Here is a 12,612-nt window from a genome sequence, read left to right on the forward strand (position 1 = left end):
GATAAAATTTCTCAATGGCTTAAATGACTGCTTCTTGGAGCAGCTGGTGCAGGAACCCACAAGGGGAGAGGCAATTCTCAATTTAGTCTTGAGTGGAGAGCAGGATCAGGTCTAGGAGGTAACTATTACAGGACCACTTGGGAATAGTGACCATAATATAATAACATTCAACATTCCTGAGGTGGGAAGAACACTTCAGCAGTCCAGCACCCTGGCATTTAATTTCAAAAAGGGGAATTACACAAAAATGAGGAGGTTAGTTAAACAGAAATTAAAAGGCACAGTGACTAGAGCCAAATCCCTGAAAGCGGCATGGAAACTTTTTAAAGACACCATAAAAGAGGCCCAACTTAACTGTATACCCCAAATTCAAAAACATAGCAAGAGACCTAAAAAAGAGTCACCGTGGCTTAACCACCATGAAAAAGAAGCAGTGAGGGACAAAAAGGTATCTTTTAAGAAGTGGAAGTCCAATCCTAGTGAGATAAATAGAAAGGAACATAAACACTGTCAAATCAAGTGTAAAAATGTAATAAGAAAAGCAAAAAAAAGATTTTGAGGAACAGCTACCCAAAAACTCAAAAAGAAATAAAATGTTTTTTAAGTACATTAGAAGCAGAAAGCCTGCTAAAAAACCTGTGGGTCCCCTAGATGATCGAGTTATAAAAGGAGCAATCAAGGACGATAAAGCCATTGCGGAGAAACTAAATGATTTCTTTGCTTCAGTCTTCACGGCTGAGGACGTTGGGGAGATTCCTGAATCTGCACCATCCTTTGTGGGTGATGAATCTGAGGAACTGTCCCGGATTGAAGTGTCATTAGAGGAGGTTTTGGAACAAATAGAAAAACTTAATGTTAACAAATCTCTAGGACCGGATGGCATTCATCCAAGGGTTCTAAAAGAACTCAAATGGGAAATTGCTGAGCTATTATCTGTGGTTTGTAACCTATCCTTTAAATCGGCTTCCGTACCTAATGACTGGAAGGTAGCCAACGTGACACCAATATTTAAAAAGGGCTCTAGAGGCGATCCTGGCAATTACAGACCGGTAAGTCTAACTTCAGTACCGGGCAAATTAGTCGAAACAATAGTAAAGAATAAAATTTTGAAGCATGTAGAAAAACATAATTTGTTGGACAAAAGTCAACATGGTTTCTGTAAAGGGAAATCCTGTCTTACTAATCTATTAGAGTTCTTTGAAGGGGTTAACAAACATGCGGACAAGGGGGATCCAGTAGATATAGTATACTTGGATTTTCAGAAAGCCTTTGACAAGGTCCCTCACCAAAGGCTCTTGTGTAAATTACATGGCCATGGGATAAGAGGGAAGGTCCTTTCTTGGATTGAGAACTGGTTAAAAGACAGGAAACAAAGGGTAGGAATAAATGGTAAATTTTCAGATTGGAGAGGGGTAACTAGTGGTGTACCCCAAGGGTCAGTCCTGGGACCAATCCTTTTCAACTTATTCATAAATGATCTGGAGAAAGGGGTAAGTAGTGAGGTAGTAAAGTTTGCAGATGATGCCAAACAGTTTCGGATAGTCAAGACAGAAGCAGACTGCGAGGGACTCAAAGAAGATCTCACCAAACTGAGTGATTGGGCAACAAAATGGCAAATGAAATTTAATGTGGATAAGTGTAAAGTAATGCACATCGGGAAAAATAACCCCAACAACACATACAGTATGATGGGGCAAATTTGGCTACGACAAATCAGGAAAGAGATCTTGGAGTTATCGTGGACAGTTCTCTGAAAACTTCCACACAGTGTGCCACGGCGGTCAAAAAGGCAAATAGGATGCTAGGAATTATTAGGAAAGGGATAGAAAATAAGACCCAGAATATCTTACTGCCCCTGTATAAAACTATGGTACGCCCATATCTTGAATACTGTGTACAGATGTAGTCTCCTCACCTCAAAAAAGATACTTTGGCCTTGGAAAGGGTTCAGAAAAGGGCAACTAAAATGATTAGGGGTTTGGAACGGGTCCCATATGAGGAGAGGTTAAAGCGACTGGGACTTTTCAGTTTAGAAAAGAGGAGACTGAGGGGGGATATGATAGAGGTATATAAAATCATGAGTGGTGTAGAGAGGGCCGATAAAGAAACGTTATTTATTAGTTCCCTAAATAGAAGAACTAGAGGACACCACATTAAATTAATGGGTAGCAGGTTTAAAACGAATAAAAGAAAGTTCTTCTTCACACAGCGTGTAGTCAACCTGTGGAACTCCTTGCCAGAGGAGGCTGTGAAGCTAGGACTATAACAGAGTTTAAAGAGAAGCTAGATAATTTCATGGAAGTTAGGTCCATAAAAGGCTAGTAGCCAGGGGATAAAATGGTGTCCTTGGCCTCTGTCTGTCAGAGGCTGGAGAGGGATGGCAGGAGACAAATCACTTGATCATTGTCTTTGGTCCACCCTCTCTGGGGCACCTGGTGCTGGCCACTGTCGGTAGACAGGATACTGGGCTGGATGGACCTTTGGTCTGACCCATTACGGCCATTCTTATGTTCTTATGTTCATGCATCTGACTAAGTGGGTCTTTGCCCACAAAAGCTTATGCTCCAATACATCTGTTAGTCTATAAGGTGCCATGGGACTCCTTGTCGCTTTTGGAGAAAAAAGATATTCAGCTTCAGTGGGCATTTTACCTTTGAAAGTTCAAACATACCATATTTTACTATTTCACTGTGAAGTTTTCAAGTAAGAAAACTATGATATGACATTTGTACATTTTATTAAAAAGTAGAAATCAATTTAAGAAGGATGTTATCAAATTACCTTTCTCTGAACATAAGTAAAAGTATAGAAAGAAGAACATTATTAGCTGCTATAACAGATCATTAGATGAGTATTAATGTTGCATACTTTTGGGCTCATATCTAATTTTTCTTGTACCTTGTTTGAAAGTTTGTCTAAGCAGCAGGGGTTCCAGTGATGGATCTAGTTCTTCACCAACATTTTCTAGCAGAAGAGGAGTTCCAAACTGAATGCAGTTCTCCAATATTCTCATGTAATCTGTATCGGTGAACTTGATAACACTTAACTGGTTTTCTTTCTCGGAGTTCTTTATCCATTTATTGGCTTGACCCTGGGGATCAATCATTAATGGCCTAGAACATACAATACAAAGAACTTGTTCAATACCTACCTGACATTTGTAAATTTGAAATTATTTCTCCTGTGGTCTAGCTGGAAAAAACAATGATTATTATTTTAAGGGCTGAATATCCACTGGCTGAATATTTACAGCCAGTGGATTTATACAATTTGAACAGAAGTATCAGAATTCTTTTTAGAGTCACGAAGACTCTTATAATTCTTTTTAGAGTCATGAAGGTGCTTATTATTATTTTTTAAAACATAGGGCAGAATTCACAACTTTTTTGACAGCTTCACTTTATATCTCCTTTAGAATCCTGAATTTTTAGAATTTTCATTATATGTTAGTTTCGCAATATTTTTGTTTTTTTTTACAATAATTACCAGTAATTTGAGACAAATAGTGCTGAGATATTGAGGAATAATTGCTATCAGTTGGAACTATACTCACTTGCTATAACTGAAGACGTGGGTCTATGTTTGCAAGAAAGCAAAAGCTTTTAGAAAAAAGTTGTCAGGCATGTTTAGTGCACCCATAGATAGGCTGTCTGGTTACATGAGATTTGGTAGGCAGAAGTGGGTTAAACTTATCCTGTGAATCAGCGTCTGTACCAAATGATTAGAAAATAGCTAACATGATGCCAATATTTTAAAAAGGCTCTAGAGGTGACCCTGGCAATTACAGACCGATAAGTCTAACGTTAGTACTGGGCAAATTAGATGAAACTATAGTAAGGAATAAAATTATTAGACATGTAGATGAACAGAATTTGTTGGGGAAAAGTCAACATGGTTTCTGTAAAGGAAAATCATGCCTTACTAATCTACTAGAGTTCTCTGAGGGAGTCAACAAACATGTGGACAAGAGGGATCCAAAGGATATAGTGCACTTAGATTTCCAGAATGCCTTTGACAAGCTCCCTCACCAAAGGCTCTTAAAAGTAAAGTAAGTTGTCATGGGATAAGAGGGAAGGATCTTTCATGGATTGATAACTGGTTAAAAGACAGGAAACAAGGGTAGGAATAAACTGTAAGTTTTCAGAATGGAGAGAGGTAACAAGTGGTGTCCCCCAAGAGTCTGTCCTGGGACCAATCCTATTCAATTTATTTATGAATAATCTAGAGAAAAGGAGTAAACAGAGAGGTGGTAAAATTAGCAAATTATACTAACCTGCTCAAGATAATTAAGACCAAAGCAGACTGTGAAGAGCTTCAAAATTATCTCACCAAACTAAGAGTATGTCTATACTTGCTCCCTGTCTTGAGATAGTGATGCAAACATAGTGGTCCGAAATTGCTAATGAAGTGCGGGATTTAAATATCCCGCACTTAATTAGCATAATCACGTCCGGCCGCCATTTTGAAATTGCATTATTGCGAAATAAAACGCCCCATGTAGCAGCGTTATTGGAAAATAATGGATAATTTAGAAGCTAGTTTAATCATAATATAAAATTCAACAACTGCATTTAAAGATGAAAAAATTATCTGTTATATTCTGGAAGGAAAACTTTCAACCATTAGAAAACATTGGATCGAATACTGTGAGAAACAGAGCCCCCTTAAGTTGCACTGATGGGGTTGGGAGGAAAAAGGTATTCAACACTTTTCTGGGATCAGTCACACTATTTCTAGTATCTAAACTAAATTTCATTTAGTCTGAAATCTCAGTTTGTTTTAGAAAATTATTAGCTTCTTTGCTACCTACCATCGCCTGGAGTTGTCAACAATCACACCATTATCAACTGAAAAGTTATCTGTTGGTAATCCAGCAATATTCCAGGCTCTGATTTTTATTGGATCACCCAGGGTCTTACATAAAGAGAAATTCTCAGAACAAGGGATATTCTTTTCCTGCAAGAAAAAAATAAATCTTCATTTTTATTTCTCTAATTTTTGTTGAAATATTGTTTCAGATAAAAACATTAATTTATTTGTAACTTGCTTTAATACTGGCTTTTGATCAAGGATAGAAACCCATGGGAGAAAAGTTCACTTCTGCAGAAAATGGAAAGATTTTTCCCAATTTGGCAGAAACTTTTTGCTGAGATTTTGTGGGACTTTTCTCAATTTTTTTCTAGTTCTGAAAGTTTTCTTTTTTACCCTTTTGTAATATGCTATGTGATGATAAATTTACTATGGTGTAATGGGAAAAACAGAACCATATGGAAATCCTTAAATTGCAAGGACATGTTCCAAACTTCTGATTATTTTTTCTGTAATTCCACTTCCAATTCACTCAATTCAGTCAATTACTCTAGATTTACAGAAGAATAAATCAGCAAAATTTAGACCACTGACTTTAATACAAGTTTTCACTGAGTAGACACGAAATAAAAATGAAAAATTTCAGGATTTGGTTCACAGATTTAAAGCATCTTGGGATGAAAGATACTATTTCAATCTGAGATAACCTTTCTAACCTTGCACAACTTGCTCCAGTCTTTAGTACATTCTTGTCGAAAGGCACTAGTGAAAGCACCCAAATAAGCTATCACTCCAGCTGATATCAGAACATCTCCTGTCAAATTATCATATGTATTTTGAAGATCATTTGCAGCATTACACCATCTATAGATAAACAAAGTTACCACATAAAAAAGTTAAAACAGCTATATAGTAACAGAGTACATCATCAACACAAGAAGTGTTTTTCCATTTTTGTTAAAGGTGAACAGCAAAGGAATAATGAAAACATTGTGTTTGTGACCTTAAATGTTGCTTTGAAGTCTGTCTGTCTAAGTGTTTTGATGAATATTTATTACATCACCATATTCGGTCTTTTGACAATCTTTGAAGGATCTGATTGCCCCAGTCCCCAAATGAGGATACAGGGATGCAAAAGTTTAAGGCTCAGCGAACTAAAGCTCAGGTCTGGTCTCTATATTTTGATGCACGTATGAATGATTATTGTATTTGCATCTGACCTTGATTTTTCTCCACCAAGTCCTCCAATCAGCTTCTCTGCTCTTTCTAGTTTCTTAGCACACAGATCCACCTGGAATTCTAGACGAGCCTTTTCTTCAGTTTTCTCAACAAAGGTTTGTTGCAATTTTGCCAAATGATGCTCTACTTCTGCAAGTTCAGCTCTCTTCTGATTCAGTAATGCCATAGTTTCTGCTAAAGACTGCTGGGCCTCCCCTAGACGGGCTTTCTTGGGAGCAACCACCTAGTCAATTACAATTAATACAGGAATGCTAAATCCATATATTATAGGTTTCTGATACATATAGAATTTTATACAACACATTGGAATGGTATTACAATGTTAAGGAAGAGAAAATTTTATAATATTAATATGTGGAAAGAAGCCATAGTGATAAGTAGGAAAGGGGGTCCTAATATACTAAATACAGTCTCTTTTTTGAGAATGAAGCTTAGAAAACATAGCCAATTAATAATGAATATTCATTCTAAATTACTTGAATAAAATTATTATATTAAATTAAGAAATGAATTTGCATTACCAAGGTAGCAAGTATACTGTATTGACGCCTGCCATAAACTTGGACCCAATATTGGACACCATACATTATTATTATAGCAGCAATGTTAGTGCCATTGATAATAAAAATTACTGCTGTAAAACAGACAAGAACTAAAGCAGACAGAATTATTTTATTCTCCCTTTTCTCTAATTTAATAATTAAAACTACAAAAAAGAACAATACACAAATCCTCAAAACATTATTGGTCCAAAGTACCATCCACTGGTTAAAAAAATTACTCGATTTATAATTTGAATTTCAATAGCCATACACAGATAGCAATTTAGATTATATCATCTGAAAAAAAAGAACACAAATATTTTCTCACGGTATTCTAGCAGAATGAACATATTTCTGATCCATTTAGCATTGTGTGTACCCTATGGTAGAAATTCTTAAATTATTTAATTCTTTGGATTTCTGTGTAAGAGACAGTCTCTTGCATAAACTCTCTTTCTGTCTTGTCTCCATTTAACAAACATATGGACCACCCGGATCACAAATTTAGATATCCTCTTTCATGGTATAAGCAGTAAATCAAATTATCGTTATAGTTTCCAACAGACTTTATAATACTTCATTTTAATTTGTATGCTGCTTCAGTAAAAACATATCTGCATCAAATCTAACTTATTTTCATCTTCACAGATAGTTTACAAGAGATTCATTTATTCAGTGCTCTGTTAAATTTGAAAATAATTATCCTAATATTTTCCAGTGAAGAACCTTGCATTTCAGTTTAACTGCAAACTTACTAAATAATTTAGGCTATATCTACACAACAACGTTTTGCTGACAAAACTAATGTCGACAACCAAAAATCGACAAAATAAAAATCATCAGAGTGTTCAGTCTTGCGCTTTCTGTCAACAGATCATGTACTCATTGGAGGCATCATCATAGATAGTATGAGCAATGCACTGTGGGTATGTATGTATCCCACAGCTGATACCTGCACTTCTTAGGATTCCTTCCGAGTTCTCCCACAGCATTTTCAGCTGCTGTGAGCAGTATCATGAATAGCTCTATGAGCACTTCATGTGGAGAAATGTCAAAGCAGCACAGCATCTATCCTCCTCCCCCTGCAGCAGCAGTCTGCCTGATGCTGTGTTCCTAGTATATGGCAAAATAGGAGCACTCCAATGGTTTGTTCTTTGTTCCTCAAATGGAGCAGATTATTCAGCTGTCACTTTCTGGAGCTTTGAAAGGGGAGGGGTACAGGCCTGCAGGCAGCAGAGATCAAAACAAAGTTATCTAGGCAGGCATTGTGGGATACTGATGAAAGCCAGTTCCGTCAACAAAATAAACAGCAGAATCTACACTGACTCTTTGTTGACAATACAAGGAGAGGGAAAAGAAAAAAAAATCTCTCATAGGAATAAAGTTTTTGGTCACCAAAACGGGGTGTTCTTCCCAACAAAAGTTATATTGCAGTGTGAATACTCTCACTGTTTTGTCGGCAAAAAGTAGTTTTTGGTGACAAAACTTGTTAGAATAGACAAAGCCTTAGTCTTTTAGTCCTCATGTGTATGTAGTTTCACTGAAGTCAGCTGAAGTTTGCACGATTGAGATCACAATCAAAACATACCTTAGCAACTCTGTCATACACTTCCATAGCCATAATCCATTTACACAAACCCTCGGCTGCTGACGATGCTTTAGCCACTTTAGGTGGATCAAACTCAGGATTAGTCAGATATTCAGAACGAATCTTCTGCATGACAGCCACCTACATGAGATAAAAACATTACAGCCAAAGGAAAACTTAGTTTATCTAAGGCCCAGTTTTGCCACCTTTATTCACGGCTGAACAGTGCCTTAACTCCACAAGCTGATCAACGGAAATCACTAAGGAATTATTCAATATGAATAACTGTAACTGAATCCAGCTCTAATTTATTTCTCTGATTTTCTCAGTGTCTACACTCTACAGGTTGTACTTCCCTTAACTGGGACTCCCTGGTCCGGCAACATCTGTGGTCTGGCATGATTTAAGACTCTACTGAATTAAGACTGCATCTTCAACCAGAATACGTGACTGAATTATACTGCCTGTGCCTAATTCTGGGCCCAATTTTGTGAGGTACTAAGTATTCAGCAACTTGCAAAAGATCAGGCCCATAGATAATAAGTTCCCAGAAGGCACCGGTCACTTCTGTATATTGCACCATTGTACATCTTGGGCATGTAATCATACCATGCTATCCATCATGTCAGATTTCATCTATTTTCCAGATAAACTGGTTTAATGAAATAAAAAAAATCTGACATTTAGTCCTTTCAAAAATAAATAAAATGTATTATGTCAGATCTGATTTTATCATAGCTTCTCTGGAAAGCACACAGGAACTGATTTAGTAAAGTGGATACAAGGAGATGTTACTTACATATTTTTTAGTTATCTAAATCTAAATACAGAACTATTTATTCAGGCAGCTAGCTGACAGAGATACAGATACACCATACAAGGTTCCTAATGAGGGAAAGGGTCATCTTTACTCATCTGCAGAATATGCAGTTACATAGGGCACCCAAATATTCGGGGCACCACTGGGTCCTAATGTTCCACCAGCTGACGCTTCCTATTCCTGTTCTGTGGCTCTGTTTCCTCCAGAAAGGATCTAGTTAACTTAAAGTAAAAAGCCTGCCAGACCTATTAGCAGAATATTGAATATGTGAAAGAGCTATTCAAGTGGTAATGAAGCCATTGAACAGACATTCACCAACCCCAGGAATATACTGTCAGTTTCTGAATATACTGTAGTCGCCTACGGGACCTACGTTTAAAATGTGCTTTAAAAATATTTCTTTAGTGTGCTGATGAAGATTATAAAATCACATCTCTAAAACATCACCTCCTCCCTTGGCTGCCATCAGGCAAAGGGGCACCAGTTTAATAGTGAAGAGTAGGGCCCTATAAATCATAAGGATGGCCCGGCTGAGGGATAACTCTAAATCTTGCTAGACCATCATTGGAGGTAGGAGCTACTGAAAGGCTATGTTGAAACGCTGTATTTCCTGTCTGCCCTGGCTATGCACCTCTTCTTGATCAGGGTCATTCACTTCTCAAACTTCACTCCTAAAAGCCCTTAGAACAACTGAGGTTGCAAGCTTGTTTGCTGACACAATTACCTCTTCCTCATGCAGGTTATTTCCATGAAAGCCCTATGTGAATTTACCCTTTGGTGTAATATCTTTTCTCTATACATTTCATTACTCAAAAGACATTAACCAAGCACTTACTGGAATGTTATCCTTGTCATATTCTCTCAGATCCTTTAAGAAATTCATGTCACCCAGAACTTTCTTGCTAGGCCCCCAGTAATCCAAGACCTAACAAAGAAAATTAGGGAAGAATTTTTAAAATGTTTAAACCATAACAAATTCATAAATATCCTCTACTTAACAGACAGGCGTGCATGCTTATTACAGAACGTTGATAAAAGTCAGATCTCATATGTTTAAGGTTTTAGCCAAGACTGTTTATATTTTGAAACTTTTACTATACTACAAATCCAAAGTATTTGCCACTTAGTTCCATCATGTTTGTTATTAATATAAGGTACTATCTTCTCTAATGTCCTAATGTCAGAGTAGGATTCTTTTCCAAGATGAAAATCTCCCTGAGGATGTAGTCAGCCACAGAGAGAGGAGTTTGTCAGGCCAAATACTTCCCCACAACCTACTTAAAAATTTAACAGTGACAAAGGGAAAAAGGCCTTTTACTCTGTTGATCAAGGGGTACCCCTTATACAATAAGAGAGTTGTGCCTGATTCATCACCTGTAGCGATTAAGGAAATAGTCCACATAACTGCCATGCCTCTACAAAATCAGTAACAACTCTCAGGAAAAAGTTGCTCTCCACAAGCCATCCTGTAGCTCCATAGCTTGAACTTCCAATCCACCTTCTTTCTCCTTGCAGATGTACAACATGCAAATGTGTTTCTGGTTTATAGGGCCCTCTATTTTCATTTGAGAATAACTGCTAGTGATGAACAATTATAAAAATTACATTCTTATTTGAAATTTGTTTTCTGCCATTTTACCTTGCCTCCAGTCCCTGAAGGATCTGTAATTCTTTCAGGTTTTATATCTTTCATAACACAGATGGCAGCCATAACAAGTTTGACACCAGATGGAGGATTCTTCATTGATTTCACAATTGTTATATCAGCAGGCTAAAACAAAAGTGACAATTTTTATCAACCAGTTTATTATGACCAAGTAATATACACATTATGTAGTGAATAAAAACAGAAATTAAAGGAATTCTAACACTACACACAATAAATATAATAATAGTAATAGGTTTTTTAGAAGGGATGATTTGAAAATATATAGTAAACATTGCCTTAATACAAGAAAAATCCACCATGCAGCAACTTTCTCTTATACATGTGAAATCACAATTAGATCAATTTTGATATGTGTAAACAAAATATACAAAATATACAAAAATCCAAAATTAAGTCAAAAGATTTATTTGGTACTCATCCCTATGTGTCTCAACAGAAGACTGCTCATGCAGGCATATTCTCTACAATAATATTCTAAAATCCGGAAACTGAGTAATGATGGCAAGGAGGTGCCTCTGAAAAAAATCAAGATCCAGAAAATTCTTAGCCATATTATAATATTAAATCAGAAATATAAGGGGTGGATTCCTTGAATTGACAACCCAACGCTAAGCTGGGTGGAGAAATTAAATTAGAACATTTTGTGTGGTGTCTACTGCAGCTCCAGTCCTGTCAACAGGTTTCCCCTTAGCATTAAGAATGTGATTACTCCCATGAAATAATTGAATCAGACTATGTGTGAGAGTTAAGCGTGTACAAATATTTTTGTAAGATCTTAATCACATTTCCTTGTCTCACCTTAATTTTTTGTGTAGTAATGATCAGGTGATTTCCTAAAGCAAGAAATTTAGGGCCTAATCCTGAGATTTAGTACCTAATGCTAAGCACTTCCTGACAGAGCTCAACTCCCACTGATGGCATTCGGAATTGAGGATGCTCAATATCTTGCTAAAAGAACACACCTCCTTACATGATCAGACCCACTCATTCAAAAAAGATGACAAACTAAAGATATACAGAGTAGAAGTTTGTGATGATTTGTCACTAAGCAGACAAGGAAAACATAAAACAGAGATGGACCAGAAAAAAGAATAAAGGACAGAATCACAGAATAAACTGGAAGGGACCTCGAGAGGCATCAAGCCCAGTGCCCTACCCTCACAGCAGGATCATCCCTGATAGGTGTTTGTTTAACCTGCTTTTAATATTTCCCACGATAGAGATTCCACAACCCTCCTAGGCAATTTATTCCAGTATTTAACCTCCCTAGGTGTGTCTAGACTACAGGGTTTTTTCGAAAAAAGGCTACTTTTTTCAAAAAAAAATTCCCTGCATCTAGATTGCTGCTGAAAGTAAATCAAAAGAATGAGGCAGTTTTTTCAACCACGGAAAACCTCATTTTACGAGGAAGAATGCCTTTTTTCGAAAGTGCTCTTTCGAAAAAGGACACTATGTAATGCAAACTGTGCTTTTTCAAAAGAGAGCATCCAGACTGCCTGGGTGCTCTCTTTTGAAAAAGCGGCTTGCTTTTTCGAAAGTACTGGTTGTAGTCTAGACACTCTTTTTAGAAAGAGGATTGTAATCTAGACGCAGCCCCTGACAGTTAAGAAGTTTTTCCTAATGTCCAACCTAAAGCTGCAATTTAAGCCCATTGCTTCTTGTCCTATCATCAGCGGTCAAGGAGAATAATTTTTCTCCCTCCTCCTTATAACACCCTTTTAGGTACTTGAGAACGAGGCATGCTCCAGTCTGGGGAAGAAATGAGGGGGAACCTCCAAAAAACTGACTATGCTACTAAATAAACACTAATAAGAAACAATAACTATTTACAAACAGTAAGAAAAGACCTTTAGATGGGCACTTGTAGGACAGAAGAGACCAAGCTGTTCCAACAACTATCACTGGGAATAAGAAGGAGCTGAACAGACAGAGGGTTGGCAGTACC

General features: G+C 37.0%; 1 protein-coding gene across 1 annotated transcript in view; it reads right to left on the minus strand.

Moving 5' to 3' along the window:
* DNAH12 (dynein axonemal heavy chain 12) overlaps nucleotides 1–12,612 on the minus strand; it is a 235,155-nt gene that overhangs the window by 49,440 nt on the left and 173,103 nt on the right. Inside the window, exons 51-57 of the mRNA XM_089781364.1 lie at nucleotides 10,638–10,769; nucleotides 9,834–9,923; nucleotides 8,179–8,319; nucleotides 6,030–6,271; nucleotides 5,526–5,673; nucleotides 4,811–4,956; nucleotides 2,899–3,113 (exon numbers count right to left, since the gene is read on the minus strand). Coding sequence (XP_089637490.1) covers nucleotides 2,899–3,113; nucleotides 4,811–4,956; nucleotides 5,526–5,673; nucleotides 6,030–6,271; nucleotides 8,179–8,319; nucleotides 9,834–9,923; nucleotides 10,638–10,769 — 1,114 coding nt within the window. The remainder of the gene's footprint in view (nucleotides 1–2,898; nucleotides 3,114–4,810; nucleotides 4,957–5,525; nucleotides 5,674–6,029; nucleotides 6,272–8,178; nucleotides 8,320–9,833; nucleotides 9,924–10,637; nucleotides 10,770–12,612) is intronic.

This window comes from Pelodiscus sinensis, chromosome 11 (assembly GCF_052426305.1).
Source record: "Pelodiscus sinensis isolate ZL-2025 chromosome 11, ASM5242630v1, whole genome shotgun sequence".
Taxonomy (NCBI): domain Eukaryota; kingdom Metazoa; phylum Chordata; order Testudines; family Trionychidae; genus Pelodiscus; species Pelodiscus sinensis.